The sequence below is a fragment of the Piliocolobus tephrosceles genome, chromosome 5 (assembly GCF_002776525.5).
Source record: "Piliocolobus tephrosceles isolate RC106 chromosome 5, ASM277652v3, whole genome shotgun sequence".
NCBI lineage: Eukaryota > Metazoa > Chordata > Mammalia > Primates > Cercopithecidae > Piliocolobus > Piliocolobus tephrosceles.
Window position 1 is genome coordinate 5,050,514 of NC_045438.1, and position 25,426 is coordinate 5,075,939.

General features: G+C 37.8%; 1 protein-coding gene across 1 annotated transcript in view; it reads left to right on the top strand.

The window, feature by feature from the left end:
• ROS1 (ROS proto-oncogene 1, receptor tyrosine kinase) overlaps positions 1–25,426 on the top strand; it is a 142,127-nt gene that overhangs the window by 82,910 nt on the left and 33,791 nt on the right. Inside the window, exons 27-34 of the mRNA XM_023218993.2 lie at positions 1,962–2,164; positions 3,671–3,815; positions 4,588–4,820; positions 4,909–5,085; positions 8,882–9,050; positions 17,805–17,922; positions 20,808–20,995; positions 22,816–22,899. Of these exons, the coding sequence (XP_023074761.2) occupies positions 1,962–2,164; positions 3,671–3,815; positions 4,588–4,820; positions 4,909–5,085; positions 8,882–9,050; positions 17,805–17,922; positions 20,808–20,995; positions 22,816–22,899 (1,317 nt within the window). The remainder of the gene's footprint in view (positions 1–1,961; positions 2,165–3,670; positions 3,816–4,587; positions 4,821–4,908; positions 5,086–8,881; positions 9,051–17,804; positions 17,923–20,807; positions 20,996–22,815; positions 22,900–25,426) is intronic.

Sequence of the window (25,426 nt, forward strand, 5' to 3'; positions counted from 1 at the left end):
CTGACACTTCAACATATCATATTATATTGGTCAAATAAAATAATGACAAAATTCCCAATGACCTTTGAATTAGATAATGGCTCTGATTGCTCACATGTGTATCCCATTCTCTGTTCAGATCTGAAATCAGTACAAACTGAATATTATTGGATAAATATTGATTGAACTGCAGAGTAGTTCATCTTGTAACTTTAGTAAGGTTATCCATCTCCAAACCCCCATACTTTCCAAATGTCCTCAAACTTAGGTTCACAGTGTCCTTGAGTATTCTCTGTTGTTGGAGATTTTAGATGTACTTCTAATTTTAAACATTTTTTTCCCTGCATTTTGGAATTCATGTTTGGAATTCCCAGACCAGACCAGCATTATTTTCTCTAATTTTTCATTTTAGTCTCAGCAATGATAATAATAGCTAACATTTATTTAATGTGCTCACCATGTGCTAGGGATAGAGTAATATATAATTATCTGTAAAGCAGGTCATTGTCTCTGTTTACAGAAGAGCTGGAGTAACCTTCCCAAGACCAAAAAGTTAGTAAGTGTAGGAGCTGGCTTCATCAAGTTATTTGCCACTTAGATATTTACTCCCTAATTTTCTTACTTGTTGAATGCTAAGAATGTATTTTATATGTGGCTAGTATGAATCCGTAAGGATTGACAACACTTACTAAATACCTAATATATGTCAGGCACCCTCCTGGGGCTCTGGGGGAACAAAGATGAATCAAGCCCAGTCTCAGCCAAAGATGCTTACATTCTAGTGCTACATGAAGAAAGAAAGCAGCAAAAGAAAACCAAAACCAAAATCACATGTGGCTAGTGCCCTGGTAGAAGAACGTGTGAGGTGGAGTGAGGGCAGAGAGGAGCTGTCCTTTACCTGGAATAGGAAGGCAGAAGGGGTTTCCCAGGAAAAATGATGGATGAACTGAGCCTTAAGTAAGGTTAGGTAGATGGGGAAGATCATTCCAACCTGAAGAGACTACCTATGTGAAGGGTTGGAGGGGTAGAAGTCCTGCAGTGTGTAGATAGTGTACTGTGGTTAGAGTGAAGGATGGCTTTGCATAGCAGAGATTGGATATGCAGGCAGGAGCCAGATAGCACAGTACCACGCACAATGAGTTAAAGAGTTGGCTAACTGGTGTAAGATTGTTAGATTTCATATTAAAATCGTGTTTGGAGTTATTTGCATATTATGTAATTATGCTGCATTTTTGGGTGATGTTTTACATCAAGACTTAGACTGAATAGGTCAAGAAATTGTGTTCAGGTGCAAGTGACAGATTGGTGATTTTTTTGAGGCTTAAGCCTGCAGTATGATTGTGCTACTGCACTGGCCTAGAACAGACCATTCCCACTGTAGTCTCCATGACTGGGGCTCCCTGGAGTTGTGCGGCGTGCAATGTGTTTGGTTGTAAGTGGTGGCTAGGGAGCTCCACAGTGCCATCAAGCACCTGGACTTGATCTTTCCCCAAACTTCCTTAGTGGGTCTTTTATTCAATTCTCACAAGATGGCTGCTGCCCCTGTTGCATAGTGTCTGCCTCCTGTGTTGGGGGAGGGTGAAGGACAGACGTGTGTGACAGTGGTAAGCAGATCTGACTAACCAGACCATGTCACATGATTGTCTGGGCTGCACTCAAACTTCAGAAACAGTTTTTCCTCCCAGCATGCTGCCCTGAACAATATCAGATATATATGAACTTGAAGAAAAGGAGGAGGACATTGGGTAGGCTGTAGCAGTACATACTACACATACTACACACAGCATCAAGATGCAGCCAGTTTTGTTTCTTCAAAGAGAACGTTATTTCAAATCATTTTCATATTTATCTTTTCAAGCAAAAGTTATGTGTGCTCTACAAATTTGTTTCTAACCTTTGATATTATTCTTGTTAAAAAATCTGCTTTTCCTCTCATGTATTTATGTATAGATATTTAATCTTTTGGTTTCTTCTTATTTTAGATAAAGTGTTTCTGTCTCTAGCTTCAGACACTGTGGAACCAACTATACTTAATGCCACTAACACTAGCCTCACAATCAGATTACCTCTGGCCAAGACAAACCTCACATGGCATGGCATCACCAGCCCTACTCCAACATACCTGGTTTTTTATGCAGAAGTTAATGACAGGAAAAACAGCTCTGACTTGAAATATAGAATTCTGGTAAGATTGGAACTAGTGGTCTTTGTCTTTTCACAAGACGTTCTTTTTTGATATAAATTTATGAGCCATAGTAAAGTGTTTCCTGTATGTTCTGAAGTGGACTAGTATGCAACTTTTTTACAGCTAATGAGTCATCAAAACATATTGTGTTCTAGTTTTCTTGACTGGGAGTAAGTTAAGCTTCAAGGAAGTATATCAACTCTTGTCCATTGATGGATTGCCATGGTAACAGTTTTCTGAGTGTCCAGAAAGAATTGGGTTTATTCCCCTCCCTGATTATCTAATTATCCTCAGAGAGAATGATAGAGACTTATTTTTGTGGCCTATGGAGCAGACTGAAGATTGAGGAGTAAGAAATGAGTTGGACGGAAAGAACATTGCCTTATACCTCTTCTCCATAGCATTTATCTAATGTGAAAATCGTACATTATATTTTTCTTTTGTTTCCTATTTGCAGAGAGATATACTGCTATACAGATACTGTTTTTAGTCATTATTGTATGCCTAGCACCTAGCACAGTCATTGGCACTGTCTAGGCATTCACTAGATATTTCTTGAATGAATTGGCACTATCATTCAATCATTGAATGATGAAATATATTCATTAGTATTTCAGTTGTCTTAGTGATGGAATCACATATATCCAATATTTTGCTTTGTGCTTGGCTTTATTTAGCCTATTCAAAAGGTGAAATTGACTGACTGATGAACGTTAAACACTATATGCTTTCCCATAAAGTATATGTGATTTTTCACTACTTCCTTAATTTTGTCTGATTAACCCTTTTTACACATTTCTAAAATGAGTAATTTCAGATAGGTTAGATCATTTGGCTGGTCAAGATTGGACTTGCAGCATTGGACATGTCTGTGATTAAATTTAATGTCTTATTGACTTCCCATAGATTAACAGTGGTCTAAGACAGTGGTTCTCAACCTTGGCGGCACATCGAAGCTTTACAAAAAAACACTCTGCGTCTAGGCTTCACCCCAGATAACTCAGTCAGAATCTCTGGCAATAGAACTCAGGCATAGTAGTTTCTTAAAACTTCCCAGATGATAGCGAAGTATAAACAAAGTTGAGAACCACTGGTCTAAGAAAAGTCTTTTTACTCTCTTAAACTTTATTTCTAAGAATGATTAGATAATATAAAAATATTTTATTGTATTCACATATGTATCACATGTTTTCTATCATCTTGCTGAATTTCTAATACAATATTAGTGAAATAGTGTCCTCTTCTAGGAATTTAACTTCCCCTGTGAAATGATTTATGCCACAAAACCTACTGAGGGCTACCAATCATTTGGTATTTATTCTTGGAAATATTGAACAACTCGAGTCTGGGTAGACTGCACAGTGGTATTACCATTAATAATCCAGAATTTAAAATAAATTAACTTTTTTGAGCCTTTAACTTTGTTCTCTCTTTGATTAAATAATTTCTACCAATTTGTATAAAATGTCAAGAATAAGATACTGATTTTTAAAAATTCAATTACAGGAATTTCAGGACAGTATAGCTCTTATTGAAGACTTACAACCGTTTTCAACATACATGATACAGATAGCTGTAAAAAATTATTATTCAGATCCTTTGGAACATTTACCACCAGGAAAAAAGATTTGGGGAAAAACTAAAAATGGAGGTAAGTTATGGGCTTGGTGTGGGTTTCTCAAGCAGAATATTGTGATACATGTGATGGGTACATCGATGTTTATTTTTTAAAATCTGAATGCGAAGTAATTTTAGTATGTAAGCTTTCTTAAGTTTAATAAGAAAAATGTGTTTGCAGAAAACTTTGAGCTGACCCTTACTCTAACCCCTGAAGTTGACTAATAATATTCTATCAAAATAGAAAGCAACTAGGAGGTAAAACATTGAAATCAATATTGTTTGACTAAGAAACACATTATTTGGTCTCACCACACAGTGTCACTCTTTTTCCAGATACTCATAGGTTTCTGTACATGTGGTGAGCTATAGAGAAACTAAGCCTTTTTTCTATGTGAATTTTGCTGAGGCCTGAGGTGTAAAGTTATGCAACAGTATTGCCTTAAAGACAATAGGTCTAAAAAGGTTTTCTAAGAGCTGATGAGGTGGTGATTATTATGAGGTGATGACATTTATTTCAGATGTCGCTGATGTTATTCAGAAAACTCACCCAAATTGAGTTACTCCCCATTTGCCATATCCTGGAGCTGGAGTCAGAGAATGATTTGGTCACTGGGCAGAAATAAGTGGGAGCCCTTTAGGCAGCCTGTTAACCTACCATTGCAGAAGAGGCTGGCTTTCTTCTGGACATCTGTTCTTTATTCTGCTCATACCGTATGATTATTTTTCAACCCAAACTCCATTACTTCTTTCCATCTTTCAGCGCTATTGCAGCATCCTTTATCATTCCTTGCTATTTATTTCAGTACCAGAGGCAGTGCAGCTCATTAATACAACTGTGCGGTCAGACACCAGCCTCATTATATCTTGGAGAGAATCTCACAAGCCAAATGGACCTAAAGAATCAGTCCGCTATCAGTTGGCAATCTCACACCTGGCCCTAATCCCGGAAACTCCTCTAAGACAAAGTGAATTTCCAAATGGAAGGCTCACTCTCCTTGTTACTAGACTGTCAGGTGGAAACATTTATGTGTTAAAGGTACAGTAAGTATACTAGGCACTCTTTATTGTCATTCTCAAGTGCAAGGCTCTCAAAAGGGTGAGCAATTTTTCTTTTTTACCAAAAGGTTCTTGCCTGCCACTCTGAGGAAATGTGGTGTACAGAGAGTCATCCTGTCACTGTGGAAATGTTTAACACACCAGAGAAACCTTACTCCTTGGTTCCAGAGAACACTAGTTTGCAATTTAATTGGAAGGCTCCATCGAATGTTAACCTCATCAGATTTTGGGCTGAACTACAAAAGGTAGACTTTTAATGCAAATCTTTATTTTATGATGTAGAGTAAATTGGAAAGGCCTTTTTTCAACATCAAGAACGTGCTCATGTATAAATAAACAATATATTTGACAACTTTCATTGATTTATGTTTGGCATGCAGAAGCAGTAAGTTATCCAGACTAATTTCTGGTGGGAAGAATTCTCAAGGAGATTAATTGCTTTTAAAAGACGTTATGTAAAAGGGTGTAAGTTATAGTGTACTAATTTTATAATATTTTACTTAGTTTGGATGTTAGCGGGGTTCTCTGGTTTAAAGCCCATAGTAACTTGGTGTTTTCTATGAAAACAAAATGAAAAAGAACTGAAGAAACAAAAAACCAAAACCTTGTTTAGAAATGTTCTTTTCATCATTTAAGGGCTGTGCAGTAACAAGACAGAAGTAAACCATAAAACCAGCTTATTCTAAAGTAGTTTTGTTGTTGGCTGGCAAACTTTAAATGATTCTTCATCCAAGACTTTTCATGCTTTAACCAATAAGAAACCACCCACTGAATTTTAAGGCATCAATTAACCTGATTAATTCATTGATGGGGAAAGCTTACATTGACTTTTATGGTGATAAACTTAAAATTGATTATTTTTCATAATTGCTACTTGTTATTTTAACTGTTATATATTTGCATGTGCATGTTTGTATGTTTCTGGGCCTATGTATGTGTACATATTTTTAAAGATTAGTTGGAAGTGTTTTGTTCAGTGGTAACTCAAAAAGCAAATAAGTATAAGCATGGCCTCACTACTTCTTAAAAATGCAGTTATTCCCCAGGATGTTGAAAAATTATTATGTAAGATATTTTTGTGATCTTATACTTTATAAATAAAAACTATGAAAACTGTGGAACAACACTGAATATTGGGTTAATAAACTCAAAAACCATAGTTTAATTGGACTTTTTCCATTGAGCATGTTTCTGATGATTTGTTGCCTATTTAAAAAATTGCCATCTTATAAAAATGCGGTTAAATTGGAGAAATTGGAGGAGTGCCTTTTAAAATGACATCTATTTTAGTAAACTTAATGCAGTTCAGTCTAAAGTCAAGGATATAAAGTTCATTTCCAAGATTATCAAAGAAATGAAATGGGAAAAGACTTTAGAGATAATTGACACCCTAGCCTACCCTCTTATTGATCAGAAATGGAGACCCAGACAGATGCCAGATGTCACCAGGCAGAGAAAAATCCCAGGGCTGACTTCTCCCTAGGGCAGTCCTATTAGGGTGTTGTCTGTGGAAGGAATAGGAGTCATTAAGTCATCCATCCCACTCTTTAAAGTTTGGGGAGAAGGACAGCAGACAGTGATCTCCTGGTCCAGTTCTCATGACTTTCATGCAGTGCTTTTTGTTTCTAAACTTCTTCTGTTTTCACACACTTGTTCAACACAGGTTCCAGGCAGACCATTTAGAAGATGATGAAGCTGCAAATACAAGATAGGGTCATTTGTACATGAGTGGCCATCTACAAATACTAACTATGAGTACAGTGAAAGTCTGTGGTTCTGCAACGGTTGATGAGTGCTATCTAGTCAGAAAGTGCTGTCTCTTTTGAACAACTTGAACCTATCTCACAATGACAGGACAGCTGGGAATGATGCCGTAACTCCACACTGAAACTCTGAGGAGTGGGCAATAAAAGGGAATATTTGTCTTTTTAATTAGTGATTTTTTAAGAAAGGAAACAGGAAGAAAACAATAAACTTTGTCTCTGTCATTTCTGTCAAAATTTCCTTATCTGAAAAATGAGGGAACTGGAGCACAGGGTGAAGTTTCTATCTAGATCGGGGTGTCCAATCTTTTGTCTTCCCTGGGCCATACTGAAAGAACTGTCTTGGGCCACATGTAAAATACACTAACATTAACGATAGCTGATGAGCTAAACAAAATTCCCTTAAAAAAATCATGATGTTTAAAGAAAGTTTACGAATTTGGGTTGGGCTACATTCAAAATTGTCCTGGGCCACATGTGGTCCACAAGCTGAAAGTTGGACAAGCTTGATCTAGATCTTAAATTCTACATAATATAAGCAACTCACAAAAGTATATAGAAGAAGAACATATTTAAAATGGGGAGGAAACAAGTAATTTTCTTTGATAATTTTTTCATGGAAGCCCATTTAAATTGTATTTTTCTCAGCTGTTCAGGCAAATCCCTATCAGAACCACAAGTGTATGAAGTTCCAAACTCTCAGACGCCTTAGCTGACGCTCCCTCTCACTCCCACTCAAATAATTTGAAAATCCCTCTATGGTAGCCTCCACTCCTGCACTTGTCAGCCTCTGACAAATGGAAAGTCCTGACACCCTTGTGATTTACTGGGATATCCTGTGGTACCTCTCCAAGTTGGTGGTCTGCCCAGACATTCATTGCTGTGGTGATGCCAACACTCTACTGTTTTCCAGCGGTACCCTTGGTCAGACATCTCCTGACACTTCAAGGAGCTCTGAAAATTTCTTGATGGTTTGGAATGTTGGGTCAGCTAGACTATTCACCATAGGTAATTTCTCCACCAGATCGTGAAGGAGAGAGAACCAAAAAGAGTTAAGCCGTTGTTTTTTTTTTTTTGGCCAGGAATTAATTTCTCTCTCTGAGGTTCACAGTAAATATTATGGATTCAATGCACCTGTTTCATTAAGCTATTAAGCTATATGTCTCAGCGGGATTCCTACATTTATGAGTTTAGTGCAGGCCATGTTCCTGACATCAGCAGTTCTATTTTTTTAAGTTTTCATTCCTTCCATTCCCTTATTCCCCTTTCTTATTGTACATAGTGGTCTACTGAGTGAAAATGCTATAGAGAATCATTCCTTACTGAATAGAAAACTAATATAAAGTGTCCATTTAATGAAATGGTGTGACCTCGTAAGTGTTAAGTGAAAAAGAAGATATAATTTAAGTTTATTTATGGAAACTGACCTTTTCATGAACCTCTACGAGGGAAAATATATCAAGAACCCTTGACAAAGTGCCATATCTTTTTGTCTTTTCCTATTTGTATGCTAAGAAATTATCATTTTCAAATCGTGATACTAAGGATCCAAATATATAGGTTTTTAAAAAGCAATGTCACAGAGCAAGAAATTTCAGATACCTGTAATTAGAGGCCCAATGTCTAAAGTGGAATGAAAACAAGGTTTTCTGTATTTAGCTTCTAGCTTTGCTACTTAGTAGCTTCATAATAGTGGGCAAAATTTTTCTTCTTTTGGCTATGTAGGCTTCCAGTGTATAAAAATAAAGAATTCTGGTTACATGTCTGAAGAGGGTGTTAGGAGAAAAACAATGTCTTAGTTTGTAAGTCACTGTGGACTTCTTTATCAAAGATTACATATAATCAAAACATGTAAAAATATTATTGCTATGAAATTAACAAATCCTTTGGATTTGAAAGTACTGTTGTTTTGATCCATCGTTGTTCCACAGCTGTGGATTTGCATTCTTAGCCATCCGGATTAAATGTAGGTATCTACCCTTTGGGATAACAAGAAGTGGTAGCTCTGAATCTTCCTCAGTGATATATAGTCAGAGGTATATGTCCCACCTTGAGCTTCTCCCATGAACGGTCATGTAAGTCAGTTATATCTTGTCATAAAAAGCAAAATGACTATAGGCAGTGGGGTAATGTTTGGGATCATTCATAAAGAAGTTCGTATTCTTTAATAGAAAAGAATGCTTAAATTTTAATCACTTGCTATAAGCCTATACATTTTTGTGTTTTAAGAATATTTTCTTAGAGAAACAAAAATATTAATTGAAACTTCTTTTTCTAGTGGAAATACAATGAGTTTTGCCATGTTAAAACTTCATGCAGCCAAGGTCCTGCTTATGTCTGTAATATCACAAATCTACAACCTCATACTTCATATAATGTCAGAGTAGTGGTGGTTTATAAGACGGGAGAAAATAGTACCTCACTTCCAGAAAGCTTTAAGACAAAAGGTGAGTACTAACATACTCAACACTCAGAAACTCTGTTTCAGTTCCTTTCTTATCACTTATTTCACTAATCCTAGAGATATATGAAATTGTTCTTTAAAAGCAGTACATTATTATTCCTAGAACTTGAATGAAGAAATTGAGAAAATGTAGGAGACCTTGCAGGCAGTAATGAAATAACACTGGCTGGGTCTGGCTGGATCCAGAACTGGGCAAAATTATTTCTTCTTCCAGTATCCTTATTTCATGTCTAGCTATGACAATTCTGTGGTGATAACTGTATGAAAATAGTGTTACTGAATGTTCAAAAAATATTTATTGGCTACTATATTTGAGATACTAAAATGAAAAATATACGAAGTTCATTAAAAATTAACTAGTGTTCTGAGAGATATAACTTAACTTTGAGTTGAGCGCTATAAGAATGGAGGGAACAAAGATCTACAACCAGAAATACCATTTGACCCAGAAATTACATTACTAGGTATATACCCAAAGGAATATACATCATTCTATTACAAATATACATGCACACGTATGTTCACTGTAGTACTATTCACAATGAGGAATCATTTGAAATCAATGCAAATGCCCATCAACATTAGACTGGATGAAGAGAATGTGGTACATATACACCATGGCATACTATGCAGCCATAAAAAGGAATGAGATCATGTCTTTTGCAGGGATATGGATGAAGCTGGAAGCCGTTATCCTCAGCAAACTAATGCAGGAACAGAAAACTAAACACTGCATGTTCTCACTTACAAGTGGGAGCTGAAAAATGAGAACGCATGGACACAAGGAGGGGAACAGCACACGCTGGGACCTGTCAGGGAGAGGGGTAGGGGGAGAGAGAGCATTAGGAAAAATAGCTAATGCATGTGGGCTTAATATCTAGGTGATGGATTGCTAGGTGTAGTAAACCACCATGGAACATGTTTACCCATGTAACAAAACTTCATGTCCTGCACATGTACCCCAGAACTAAAAATTAAAAATTAAAAAAAAAGAATGGAGGAAAAATGCTCCAAAACTTATAATAATTTTCTTTATTTTCATTTATCACTTATTTTGTGCCAAGTTGAGACATATTGTTAATCTTATCACTAATTCATGAAATCCATCACTAATAAAAGCTTCAAATGTTCATTTAAAAATATTTAATCATATTAGAATATTTCTGAATATTTCTTTTTTAAAAATTTCTTCTTAAAAAATGGGATACATGTGCAGAACGTGCAGGTTTATTACATAGGTATACATGTGCCATGGTGGTTTGCTGCTCCTATTGACTTGTCCTCTAAGTTCCCTCCCCTCAGCTCCTATCCCTCAACAAGCCCTGGTGTGTGATGTTCCCCTCTCTGCATCCATCTGTTCTCAATGTTCAACTCCCACTTAAGAGTGAGAACATGCGGTTTTTGGTTTTCTGTTCTTGTGTTAGTTTGCTGAAGATGATGGTTTCCAGCTTCATCCACGTCCCTGCAAAGGACATGATCTCATTCCTTCTTATGGCTGCGTAGTATTCCATGGTGTATATATACCACATTTTCTTTATCCGGTTTATCATTGATGGATTGACTTGGTTCTGTATCTTTGTTATTGTAAATAGTGCTGCAATAAACATATGTGTGCATTTGTCTTTATAGCACAGTGATTTATATTCCTTTGGGTATATACTCAATAATGGGATTACTGGGTCAAGTGGTATTTCTGGTTCTAGATCCTTAAGGAATCACCACACTGTCTTCCACAATGGTTGAAATAATTTACTTTCCCACCGACAGTGTAAAAGTGTTCTTATTTCTCCACAGCCTCGTCAGCATCTATTGCTTCCTGACTTTTCAATAATCGCCATTCTGACTGGTGTGAGATGGTATCTCATTGTAGTTTTGATTTGCATTTCTCTGATGATCAGTGATGTTGAGCTTTTTTCATATGTTTATTGGCTGCATAAATGTGTTTTTTGAGAAGTGTCTGTTCATATCTTTTACCAACTTTTTGATGGAGTTGTCTTTTTCTTGTAAATATGTTCAAGTTCCTTGTACATTCTGGATATTAGCCCTTTGTCAGATGGATAGATTGTAAAAATTTTCTCCCATTCTGTAGGTTGTCTGTTCACTCTGATGATAGCTTCTTTTTCTGTGCAGAAGCTCTTTAGTTTAGTTAGGTCCTATTTGTTTATTTTGGCTTTTGTTGCAATTGCTTTTGGTGTTTTAGTCATGAAGTCTTTGCCCATGCCTGTGTCCTGAATGGTATTGCCTAGGTTTTCTTCTAGGGTTTTTATGGTTTTGGGTTTTACATTTAAGTGTTTAATCCATCTTGAGTTAAATTTTGTATAAAGTGTAAGGAATGGGCTCAGTTTTAACTTTCTGCATATGGCTAGCCAGTTTTCCCAGCACCATTTACTGAATAGGAGATCCTTTTCTCATTGCTTGTTTTTGTCAGGTTTGTTGAAGATCAGATGGTTGTAGATGTGTGGTGTAATTTCTGAGGTCTCTGTTCTGCTCCATTGGTCTATGTATTTGTTTTGGTACCAGTACCATGCTATTTTGGTTACTGTAGCCTTGTAGTATAGTTTGAAGTCAGGTAGCATGATGCCTCCAGCTTTGTTCTTTTTGCTTAGGATGATTGTCTTGGCTATATGGGGTCTTCTTTGATTCCACGTGAAATTTAAAATAGCTTTGTCTAATTCTGTGTAGAATGTCAGTGGTAGTTAGATGAGAATAGCATTGAATTTATAAATTACTCTGGGCAGAATGGCCATTTTCACAATATTCATTGTTCCTGTCTGTGGAGATGGAATGTTTTTCCATCTATTTGTGTCCTTTCTTATTTCCTTGAGCAATGGTTTGTAGTTTTCCTTGAAGAGGTCCTTCACATCCCTTGTTAACTGTATTCCCAGGTATTTTATTCTCTTTGTAGCTACTGTGAATGGGAGTTCATTCATGATTTTGCTCTCTGCTTGCCTATTGTTGGTGTAAAGGAATGCTTGTGATTTTTGCACATAGATTTTTTTTATCTTGAGACTTTTCTGAAGTTGCTTATCAGTTCAAGAAGTTTTTGGGCTGAGATAATGACGTTTTCTAAATACAAAATCATGTCATCTGCAAACAGAGACAACTTGACTTCCTCTCTTCCTATTTGAATACCCTTTTTTTTCCCCAGTTTTAATTTTTTATTCAGTAGACTAAAACATGTTTTTAACAGAATATGTCATGTAATTTCACTGGACTTTGATTTATTCTGTTTTCATTTCTTTTTATTATTGTTATTATTATTACTATTATACTTTAAGTTCTAGGGTACATGTGCATAATGTGCAGGTTTGTTACATATGTATACTTGTGCCATGTTGGTGTGCTGCACCCATCAACTCGTCAGCACCCATCAACTCGTCATTTACATCAGGTATACCTCCCAGTGCAATCCCTCCCCCCTCCCCCCTCCCCATGATAGGCCCCGGTGTGTGATGTTCCCCTTCCCGAGTCCAAGTGATCTCATTGTTCAGTTCCCACCTATGAGTGAGAACATGCGGTGTTTGGTTTTCTGTTCTTGCGATAGTTTGCTGAGAATGATGGTTTCCAGTTGCATTCATGTTCCTACAAAGGACACAAACTCATCCTTTTAAGGATGCCCTCTCTCACCACTCCTATTCAACATAGTGTTGGAAGTTCTGGCTAGGGCAATCAGGCAAGAGAAAGAAATAAAGGGTATTCAGTTAGGAAAAGAAGAAGTCAAATTGTCCCTGTTTGCAGATGACATGATTGTATACTTAGAAAACCCCATCGTCTCAGCCCAAAATCTCCTGAATACCCTTTATTTCTTCCTCTTGCCTGATTGCCCTACCCAGAACTTCCAATACTATGTTGAATAGGAGTGGTGAGAGTGGACATCCTTGCTTTCAAAGGGAATTCTTCCAGGTTTTGCTCATTCAATATGATATTGGCTGTAGGTTTGTCATAAATAGCTCTTATTATTTAGAGATATGTTCCATCAGTACCTAGTTTATTGAGAGTTTTTAACATAAAGAGGTGTTGATGTTGAATTTTATCAAAGGTCTTTTCTGCATCTGTTGAGATAATCATGTGATTTTTGTCTTTGGTTCTGTTTATGTGATGGATTACGTTTACTGATTTGCGTATGTTGAACCAGCCTTGCATCCCAGGGATGAAGCCTACTTGTTCGTGGTGGATGTGTTTTTTGATGTGCTGCTGGATTCAGTTTGCCAGTATTTTATTGAGGATTTTTACATCGATGTTCATCAGGTATATTGGCCTAAAGTTTGTTGTTGTTGTTGTTGTTGTTGTTGTGTCTCTTCCCAGTTTTGGTATCAGGATGATACTGGGTTCATAAAATGAATTAGGAAGGAATTCCTCCTTTTGCATTGTTTGGAATAGTTTCAGAAGGAATGGCACCAGCTCCTCTTTGTATTCCTGGTAGAATTCAGCTGTGAATCCATCTGGTCTTGGGCTTTTTTTGGTTGGTAGGCTATTCATTACTGCTTCCATTCCAGAGCTGACTGCTGGTCTAGTCAGGGATTCAACTTCTTCCTGGTTTAGTCTTGGTGTATGCATCCAGGAATTTATCCATTTCTTCTAGATTTTCTAGTTTATTTGCATAGAGGAGTTTATTGAATTGTCTGGTGGTAGTTTGTATTTCTGTGGGGTCAGTGGTGATATCCCCTTTATCATTTCTTATTGTGTCTACTTGATTCTTCTCTGTCTTCTTCATTATTAGTCTAGCTAGTGGTCTATCTATTTTGTTATTTATTTTATTTTTTTAAAAAAATGGTTCCTGGTTGCGTTGATGTTTTTTGGAGGGCTTTTTGTGTCTCTATCTCTTTCAATTCTTCTCTGATCTTAGTTATTTCTTGTCTTCTGCCAGCTTTTGGAATAGTTTGCTCTTGCCTCTCTAGCTCTTTTAATTGTGATGTTAGGGTGGTGATTTTAGATCTTTCTGGCTTTCTAATGTGGGCATTTAGCGCTTATTTTCCACTTAACACTGTTTTAGTTGTGTCCCAGAGATTCTGGTACATTGTCTCTGTTCTCATTTGTTTCAAAGAACTTATTTATTTCTGCCTTAGTTTCATTATTTACCCAGGAGCCATTCAGAAGCAGGTTGTTCAATTTCCATGAAATTGTGTGGTTTTGAGTGAGTTTCTTAATCCTGGGTTCCAATTTGATTGCACTGTGGTCTGAGAGACTGTTTGTCATGATTTCAGCTCTTTTGCATTTGCTGAGGAGTGTTTTACTTCCAATTACGTGATTGATTTTAGAATAAGTACCATGTGGCATGAGAAGAATGTAGATTCTGTTGATTTGGGCTAGAAAGTTCTGTAGACATATATTACGTCCACTTGATCCAGAGCCAAGTTCCAGTCCTGAATATCCTTGTTAATTTTCTGTCTTGTTGATCTGTCTAATACTGGCAGTAGGGTGTTAAAGTTTCCCACTATTATTGTGTGGGAGTCTAAGTCTCTGTAGGTCTCCAAGAACTTGTTTTATGAGTCTGGGTGCTCTTTTACTGGGTGCATATATATTCAGAATACTTAGCTCTTCTTGTTGAATTGTTCCCTTTACCATTATATAATGCCCTTCTTTGTCTTTTTTGATCTTTGTTGGTTTAAAGTCTGTTTTGTCAGAGACTAGGATTGCAACCCCTGCTTTTTTTTTTTTTTCTTTCCATTTGCTTGGTAAAATTTCCTCAATCCCTTTATTTTGAGCCTGTGTGTGTCTTTGCATGTAACATGGATCTCCTGAATACAACACACCAATGGGTCTTGACTCCTTATCCAATTTGCAAATCTGTATCTTTTAATTGGGGCATTTAGGCCATTTACATTTAAGGTAGGTATTGTTATGTGAGTTTGATCCTGTCACCATGATGCTATTTGGTTATTTTGCATGCTAGTTGGTGCAGTTTCTTTGTAGTGTCATTGATCTTTATACTTTGGTGTGTTTTTGCAATGGCTGGTAACAGTTTTTCCTTTCTATATTTAGTGCTTATTTCAGGAGCTCTTGCAGAGCAGGCCTGGTAGTAACAAAATCCCTCAGCATTTGTTTGTCTGGAAAGGATTTTATTTCTCCTTCACTTATGAAGCTTAGTTTGGCTGGATATGAAATTCTGGGTTGAAAATTCTTTTCTTTAAGAATGTTGAACATTTGCCTCCAGTCTCTTCTGGCTTGTAGGGTTTACGTTGAGAGGTCCACTGTTAGTCTGCTGCGCTTCCCTTTGTAGGTGACCTGGCCTTTCTCTCTGACTGCCCTTAACAATTTTTACTTGATTTCAACCTTGGAGAATCTGATGATTATGTTCTTAGGGTTGATCTTCTCATGGAGTATCTTCATAGTGTTCTCTGTGTTTGCCAAATTTGTGTGTTGGCCTGTCTTGCTAGGTTGGGGAAATTCTCCTGGATAATATCCCGAAGTGTGTTTTCCAGTTTGTTTCCATTTTCCCCATCTCCTTCTGGTACTCCAAGCTACCATAGGTTCAGTCTTTTTGTGAAGTCTCGTATTTCTTGTAGGCTTTTTTCTTTTTTCTTTTTTTTGAGACGGAGTCTCGCTCTGTCGCCCAGGCTGGAGTGCAGTGGCGCGATCTCGGCTCACTGCAAGCTCCGCCTCCCGGGTTTACGCCATTCTCCTGCCTCAGCCTCCCGAGTAGCTGGGACTACAGGCGCCCGCCACCTCGCCCGGCTAGCTTTTTGTATTTTTTAGTAGAGACGGGGTTTCACCATGTTAGCCAGGATGGTCTCGAAATCCTGACCTCGTGATCTACCCGTCTCGGCCTCCCAAAGTGCTGGGATTACAGGCTTGAGCCACCGCACCCGGCTTTGTAGGCTTTTTTCATTCTTTTTTCTCTCTTCTTGTCAGCAAGTCTTATTTCAATAAGGTGGTCTTCAAAGTCTGGTATCTTTTCTTCCACTTGGTCAGTTCAGCTGTTGACACTTGTGTATGCTTCATGAAGTTCTTGTGCTGTGTTTTTCAGCTCCATCAGGCCGTTTATGTTCCTCTCTAAACTGGTTATTCTAGTTAGCAATTCCTCCAACTTTTTATCAAGGTTCTTAGCTTCTTCGCGTTAGGTTAGAACATGCTCCTTTAGCTCATCACAGTTTTACAGGTTTTTACTACTGTACAGTTTTTACTACCTCCGCCCAGTTCTGCACCCTTGATGGAGACATTGTGGTCATTTGGAGAAGAAGAGGCACTCTGGCCTTTTGAGTTTTCAGCATTTTTTTCGTTGATTCTTTCTCATCTTTGTAGGTTTGTCTAGTTGTGGTCTTTGAGGCTGCTGACCCTTGAATGGGTTTTTTTATGGGGGCCCTTGTTGTTGTTGTTGATGATGCAGTTGTTGTCACTTTCTGCTTGTTTGTTTTTCTTTCAATAGTCAGATCGCTCTTCTGTAGGGCTGCTGCAGTTTTCTGGGGTTCACTTTAGGCCTTATTCAACTGATTTGCTCCCACGCCTGGATATGTAACTCAAGGAGGCCGGAGAGCAGCAAAAATGGGTGTCTGCTCCTTCTTCTGGGACCTCTGACCTCAAGGGGCACCAACCTGATGCTAGTAGGATGGCTCCTGTGTAGAGTGTCCTGACAATCCCTGTTGGAGGGTCTCACCCAGTTGTGCGGCACCAAGAGCAGGACCCGTTTAACGAAGCACTTTGTCCCCTGGTGGAGAGGGTGTGTTTCGCTGCAGGGAAGCCCACTTGTCTGGGCTTCGCAGATTCCTCCGAACTACCAGGAGGAGAGGCTAAGTCTGCTGGTCCGCAGAGACGGCAGCCACCCCTACCCCTAGGGGCTCAGGCCCAGGGAGATCTGGATTCTGTCCCTGAGCCTCTGGCTGGAGTTATTAGAGATCCTGCAGGGAAGCCCCACCCACTGAGGAAGGATGGGTCAGTGTTAGACCTGAGGAGGCACTCTGGCCGCTGACTACCACAGCTGGTGTGTTAGGCTGTGACAACAAGTCTTGGGACCAAGCTGTCCAGCCTCGCTGGCTCCAGCAGGGGAAAAGCACAGTCTGGAGCTATAGAAATGGATGCTGCATTTCCTCCATGCTGCATTACTACCCATCTTCTGAAGCCTAGTTCTGTCCGTTCATCCATCTGATCCTCCCAGGGAGATTAGCATGTTAGGCAGCTGGGAGTCCCAGTGCTGGCTGCTGCCCATCCCCCAAGGAGCTCAAAGGGCTTAGACAGCAGGCAGCAGAAGCCTGTGCTGGTCACCCCTCCCCCAGGGAGTTCAGTAGGCTTAAGCAGATTCCAGCTGAGAGGCCATAAGAACCTGCATATTCTAGGGTTGGAATGCTAGGCCCTGGTGGCGTGGGTTTGCGAGTGGGATCTTCCAATCCATGGGTTGCACAGTTCTGTGGAAACAGCACAGTTTCCCTGGCTGGGTAGCATGCTAACTCAGCACTCCCCTTGGCTGGAGGGAGGGGTTCCAGCCAAGAACTGTGTGGTTCTCAGGTGGGCTCACTGCTCTTCCTTCTCTCTGTGGGTCACGCCAGCCTTCTAGTCAATTTTGATGAGCAAATCTAGATACCTTGGTTGCCAGTGAAGGATTCACACACTTATTATGGTTTTTTTCAATAGGAACCTCTGAACACAGTTGCTTCTAGTCGGCCGTCTTGGCCCTGCCTCTGTGAATATTTCTTTAATGTTATTTATCTTTCCTCTTAATATATTCTACAGGAAGATTTCAATGCAGAAGATTAATACTTCAAATATATCAAATCAATATTTTCTTTTTTTTTTCCCCCCAAAGCTGGAGTCCCAAGTAAACCAGGCATTCCCAAATTACTAGAAGGGAGTAAAAATTCAATACAGTGGGAGAAAGCTGAAGATAATGGATGTAGAATTATATACTATATCCTTGAGATAAGGTATGTGTGTTTGCAAAGTACTTGTAAACGACAAAGAACTAAGAAGATAAAGTAATAAAAAGTAACATTATTTGTGCAAATGTATTTACATATAAACACAAAGATCTTTAGTTTAAGGACTCACATGCATCATTATGTTCTTTGTTCAATTCCTAGAGGTTGGTCTTGGCATGCTAATTATAAAACAGATCACATCATTCTCAGAAATCTCTAACTGCTCATTGACACTTTATGGAAATTGTTTGATCATAGGCTCATGCAACCAATATCTACTTAATATCAGTTTTGTTTAAAAAGCTTAGCTGATGTTTAATGTTAAATGATGATGGCATGTAAATTCCTGATGATAATTTGCTTTAGCAAGGTGAATACTCTCTAGTGAGAATTGGTGATGAAGAAGGTATTTTTCATACTGTAAAATTAGGTCAGGTTCTGAAATTGTCTGAAACATAGAGGTCACACAAGATTCTCTATTCATTGTGAAGATTACAGTTTGCAGTGTGTTCCCAGGGACTGAAAACACACCATCGATGAAAACCAGCCACTGATGAACAGCCTCAGACCTGGCCAGCAGGGGGAGCACGTGACCCATAACTGGCTCGGAAGGACTGATTTCATGCCAACTTGAGGGGAGAATTCCAAATTCCAAAGACACTCCTCTCACAGGACTATGAAACCATCTTTTAAGAAGTTCCAAGGACAAAAGTCACTTCCATAATTATAGTCCTGGCAACTTGATCTTTGATCTATTTTTGCTTCATCTGTCTCTGGCATTCCCATAACCTTAAAAAATATTCCTGCTCATACTAGAGAATACCCTTGGCCCTTATTTCTAATTGAAACCTCCTTGAAGTTTCTGTTACTGCTTTTCATGCAGAGTGAAATACATTCTAACCTGAAGAACTGTCTTGGTGGTTTGTGACTGTAATGATGTTCATCAATCAGGTCACACATCAGGTTTTTGCTAGGACCTCTTTATTGTGTTACCCTGAGTAACACCTTAAGTGCTACTAAAATGACTCCATCTAAATACTTTGCATACTCCTTGCTCCAGGTCTCCACTGTCAGGACATGGACTATAAGATGACTGAATCATTGTTGTAACTTCAGTATCTCAAAATAAGTCCTTCAGTCAGGACACTAGTTAGACTCTGTACTCGCTGACGGGATAGTGGAAGTGCAAAGTGCATGAACTTGGGAGTTGAACAAGCCTTATTAGTTTCCAAGGTTGCCACAATAAAGGACCACCAACTGGGTGGCTTGAAACAGTAGACAGCTCTAGAGATTAGAAGTCTGAAACCAAGGTATCAGCAGGACTGCTTGTTCTGATGGTTCTAGGGCAGAATCCATCTTTGCCTCTTAGCTTCTGGCATTTGCTGGCAGTCCTTGGTATTCCTTGGCTTGTAGAGGCATCATCACTGTCATCATCACCTCCTGCATCACAAGGTTTTCTATGTGTCCAAATTTCCCTCTTCTTATGCAAGTGCCAGTCATTGGATTAGGGTCCATCCTAAACTACTATGACCTCATCTTAACTCGATTACATTTGTCAAGATCTTATTTCCAAATAAAGTCACATTAAAATATTCTGAGTGGGCATGAATTTTGGGAGGACACGATTCAATCCAGTACACAAACCATGTTTAAATCCTTGTTCGTTTCCTTTTTTGAACGTAAGTTTCCTCATCTGTAAAATGGAGATGATAATATCTATCTCACCTCTTTAGGCTGTTGTGGACTCAGTGAATTAAAACAACATTATGTAAAGCCCCAGTACAGTATGTTGTAAATAGAAGGTGCTCAACCAACATCAGAATTCTTCCTTCTTTTCTCAATGGCCATTGTGTAGAGCCATTTCACAAATTCTCAAGGGCCTCTTTCTTTTGGATCAGAGTTGTTTGGTTAAACAATGAAATGGCCAGTGCTAAAGGTGAGACTTCACAAAATGTGTAAAAACACTCTGTCCTAATGCTTTGCTCAGGATGGTCCTTAAAGAGACCCTCAGCTCCCAGGAACAGCTGTGACCAACTCTACTGCTCCCGATGTTCTTACCCTTTCCCTGCCTCTTATGAGGGCCAGCCCTCACTCTCTGTTGGTCTTCAGAAGGATGAGCCAATTAGCAGGAGCAGAACCAGATTCTCCCACATATCCCTAAGCTTACTGTGGATTGGCACCAAGCCCTAAAACTATTGCAGTCTGTAAAGTTTCAGACCTGAAATGTTCTTCATTGTTAGAGAAGACATAAATGGAAGACCTTGAGCTTGCCTTTGATGATTCTGTGAAAAGTCATTCCAGTTATGTCTTTTGAACCCAGCCCTTGTGCTCTTTCCATGTTTCAAATGAAAAACAATTGGATTGACTTTGAGGTGGAATGTAGGTCAATACAAATAGAAACAACAAGCCTCAGAATCTCAGATATAATGGTAATTTTGGTAGCTGAACTGTCACACTTTCCTTATCAATTTTATATTCTGTATTTTATTGAAATATGACATAAGTAAACTACAAATAATGTAAAAGACTGGAAATTGAGAAAATGGAAACTTCCCAGTTAAAAATCATGTAATAATTTTCTTATAGGTTTGGAATTCTGGAGAAAGTTTCCCCTTACTATTAGTAGGAAAAGGGTACTCAGCTCTCTCTTGACCACTGATTACTCATGGCTTTCTTGGTGGGCTGAGTTAATTGACTCCATGCCTCACTAGGATCACTATAAAACCATGCTGTTAGCATCTGTGTTGCCAGATTATGGGAGAGGAATGAGGTCAAGGGTAAACTGTGCCAAAGGACATTCTCAGGAGTTCAGTCACTAAGAAGATCTATGAACAACTAGAAATAACAGGTATATTGTCATGTATATTTTCTGTATTTATTATTTTTTGCAGAAAGAGCACTTCAAATTTACAGAACCAGAATTTAAGGTGGAAGATGACATTTAATGGATCCTGCAGTAGCATTTGCACATGGAAGTCCAAAAACCTGAAAGGAGTATTTCAGTTCAGAGTAGTAGCTGCAAATAATCTAGGGTTTGGTGAATATAGTGGAATCAGTGAGAATACTATATTAGTTGGAGGTATGTTACCATGTCTGTCTACTCACTAGCTTATTACCTAAAGGTTCAGTAATAAATATTAGTACATTCTTAACATTAGCAATAGATAACGGTGGCTATATATATATATCTTATTATCCAAACTATTCAACGATTCCATTCATGTGATGTGATCTTCCTAAAACATCATTATCATCATGTCATTTTTCTCCCCAATAATAATCAACCACCCTCTTAATTCCTACCACATCAATTCCATGCTCCTAATTAGGCTTCCAAGGCTGTTCACAATCTGTTCTATCCAGCCTTATTATTCTATTCACATTATACAAGCTTTATGACCACTCTCACATTGTACATAACAGGCCTAAGACCTTTGTTTCTTCCCCAATATCTACCTCTTCCACTGTGTATTTTATTTTAGTTTATGATATATTGTCTTTCTTATCACATAGGCAGGAAATCTCACTGCCATATGTGATTCTTCCCTCTACTCAGTCATCAGGTCCTGTTAATTTTGAATTAGAAATCAAGAAACCATCTTGATTTCTCTGTGATGAGTTCTCATCTTCCTCTTTCTACCTTGGCTTTCCTAATTTAAGGTATCATTTCTTGCCTGTGTCCTTGGCTTATGCGTACTGCCGACAGTTAATCTAGTTGAAGCACAAACTAGATTACTTAACCCCTCTCTGAAATACCCACAATGGCTCTCCATTCACTGCTTTCAGAATCAGCTACAAACTTCTTTGTGGCATGTAAGGTCTTCCGTAATTTATCCTCCAGTCGTGGTTTATCTTTTCCAACATTTATGTTTGTGCTGTAGCCATATCAGACCAGTAAAAAGTTTTTATGTCACTTGGATTTTGGCCCTGTGTTTGCCTCAGCCTATAATACAGGTCCACACCACCTACCCTGTGCCCCTTAGCTGTGATTTCCTATTCTTTATTTTCTGCCAGTTGAAATTCTTCTCATCCTTCAAGACTTAACTTAAATGAACTCATCATAATGCTTACCTGATGCTCCTTAGTCAAATGAATTACTGCATTTTATACACTCACATGCTACATAAAACTTACATTATTCTTATTTATATTACAGTTAGTTATCTAGTTAGTTGTGTACAAAAGTTTGCTACTAAGCTCAGCAAACTTTTTCTGAAAAGAAGCAAATAGTAAATATGTTAGACTTTGCAGGCTACATGTGATCTCTGTAGCATGTTCTTCTTTTTGTCTTTTTCTCTTCTTCTCTTTTTCCTTCTCCTTCTTCTTAAAAATAACACTTTAGAAATGTTAAACTTATTCATAGCTAATAGGGGGTACAAAATCAGGCTGTAGCCAGATTTGGTCCTCATGCCATAGTTTGCCAGACTCTGGCCTACATGTTTGTTTCCTCTATACAACTGAAACTACCTAAGAGAAATTACCATGTTTGTTCCTCAGTTTAATATCCATGAAATTGAATATGTATGAAAATATTATACAAAATAATAATGTCAACTATTTAGTATACAAAGACTGAGATTTCTTGGTCCTAAATTTATTAAGAAGATATACATACTCCCTCAGTCATTTTAAAGTACAAGATTGAGTGGATATATTCCAGTGGTTTGTTGGTAAACTAGCTCTCTGCAAAAAAAGCAAAAACACCTTGATTTCGATTTCACACGGCATAAACACTCTCGTATGGATGCTTTCAAGCTACCAACTGTCTAACAAACAACTGGCTTGCAAAAATCCAGTAGTAGCTATAGCTCTGCTATATTACTCTGTGTGCTTAGGTAGAGCTGGGGCTACTTAGCTTTTATCTATGAATTAATCTCTTTTTCTGATTTATATTATTAGATGATTTTTGGATACCAGAAACAAGTTTCATACTTAGTATTATAGTTGGAATATTTCTGGTTATTACAATCCCACTGACCTTTGGTAAGTATAATAGAATTTTAAAAATAGGCACCAAACTGTTTACTTAACCATATCTGATTGATTTATCTCTTAGTTGATCTAATCTCCCACAGGAAATATTGCCTGATTAAGTTAATAACATTTACATTGTTACCTTCTACTATATATTTATAACCACTAACTTCTGTGAATTGTTTTCTAATCTAGGCATAACTATTTTATGGAAAATAAATATGTACATTTCATGTTATACTTTAGATACAACTACTTGCAAGGGCACCAAATTTTAGCTTTCTTTAAAACAGTATTTGTTTCTGATTGGCTGCATACAAATGTTTTGTGGCTTATAGCTTAAAATAAATAAAAGAAAAATAACCCTGGGTACAGAAGAAAGTATAGAATTAATGGGAGGCCAGTGACAATCTTTGGTTGGGATAGTTTTGGTTTCTAAGCAGACAGGCTGGTTTGGAATGAGTACGGCCTCTGTTGCAGAATATCCATTTCTGGCTTGTGGGATCCACTCTTGCTTTCAGACATCTGATCTGCTTATTTCAAATCCCTGCTCATTTATAAATGACCAGGAAAGCAGAAAAATTAGGTTAGGTAGATAGAAAGCTATTTTTTTCTAAGAAGGTGTACTTTAATGATGATAAAATGCAGTGAAAACCTCAAAAGGAATGGTCAAGTGTTGATTGGACTTTTAGAGTTACCATAGTGATCATACATTCTTGTTTATTTCTGTTTCAGCACAAATAATAATAGCACTTTCTTTCAGTCCCCAAACTGTTCGAGTTTGGCTTATAAGATATATGGACCCCTATCTATTGCTAAGATTGAGAGTCCCCAACACAGTGAATCATTAAAAGAAGAGCATGATTCTTACCAGAAAAGAACACTCAAACACATATTAAGAAAGTTGTGACTTATTTGTTACCCCTGTTTGTGGGGTAAGTTACAAGGGAAAGTTGATGGAAAAGTCACAAACATAAAGTGGAACTCTCAGGATAAAGAAAACCAACACTTTATTGTGTTCTAAATCTTTATTCTTTCTGCAAACTGATTGGAGTCGCAATCTATATGAGAGCACTTTGAAGCTTGATTTCAGATTTTTTTCAAAGATTCCACCCAGACAATATGTGAAACTCCTTCAGCAAACTTGGAAAGCTAAAAATTTCAGCTGACCCTGCCAGGATTTTAACCTGTGGTTCCAGAGAGTCTAAGCATTGCACAGCTGATGTTTGTGCCACTAAGCCAGCCCCTCCAGAATTACGCATATGACTGCAGTATATTTGGCAGTTGGCATATAGGCTTGACTGCTTGTCTGCTTTCCTACTGGGAAGGAGAATTACATGAAGAATCCTTCAGCTGACCTTTGCTTACTTTCTTGTACATCACCATTGTTTAAACCCATAACTCTAGTGGATGAACATGAGATAATTTCAGACAACCTATTGTGCTTCCAAGACATCCTATGGATATCTGACTTTCTCAGGACTTAAAAGGTCTTTATTCTGTTTGAAATTCATGAATTTTTGAGTCTAGCTAAACTAATTCGGTTCTTTGCTTTTGGCAGCAGTGCATGTGGTTTTACTAGTAAGAGTGTGTACGTGCATGAGAAAAGGTTGACTCATTAAAATAACAAAAAAGTCACAGTTATTTTAAAATTTGTATTGCGCTGAGGGCACTCATCAGTTATAAACATAAAATTAAGACAGGTTATTAAAATGAGTGTTGACAGCCTTTGCTTCTGAGCGGTCGTATCTAATGTCTAACATTAGCCTTCTGCTGGGAGTAGAGGAAAATATAAACCTGTAAAATACAACTGCTGACGTCAGGAGCTTGCCATTTAATGAGGGAGGTAAGACATGCCTGTGTGGAAAGATAAATAGCAAGATATGTGTTAAATAATAACAAAAGACAATAATAGATGAAATAAACAAGACAGTGCATAGGATAAGCACTCACAGAGAGGCATAATTAGTCTTTCAAGTTCAGATGTGAAAGATTAGTAGAGGTTGCTGAGGTTTCAGAAGGCATCATTGAGGATGTGGGCTTACATTGGGCCTTTAAAAGTGAAGCCTAAAAAAGAGGTGGTGAGAACATTTCAAGTTCGAAAAATTAATTTAGCAAAAGGTACTTGTGATCTGTCACCAGGTTGCCCTTCAAATTGAATTTCATGTGAGTAAAACTCTAACTTCTTGAATATAGAAACTACTGTGAAATTAAGTTCAAATTTTAATGATCATCTCTCAAAGCATGCTTGTGTTTTCAACTTCTGAGTCAACAGTCCAGTACAGATGGACAATCTTATTGACATAATTGTATTTTAATATTAAAAAATTATTTTATTATTATAAAACTAATACTCCTTATTATATAAAAAGACAGTACAAATGATTCTACAAGTAGGGCAGACCACTGCTAACATTTGGTAAGCTTCGTTCCAATACTTTTTCTACATATTTGAGTGTGTGTATATGAACAACAATGATAAACACTCTTGTACTGTGCAAAAAAAAAGAAAAAAAAGAAAAATTGCCATTATACT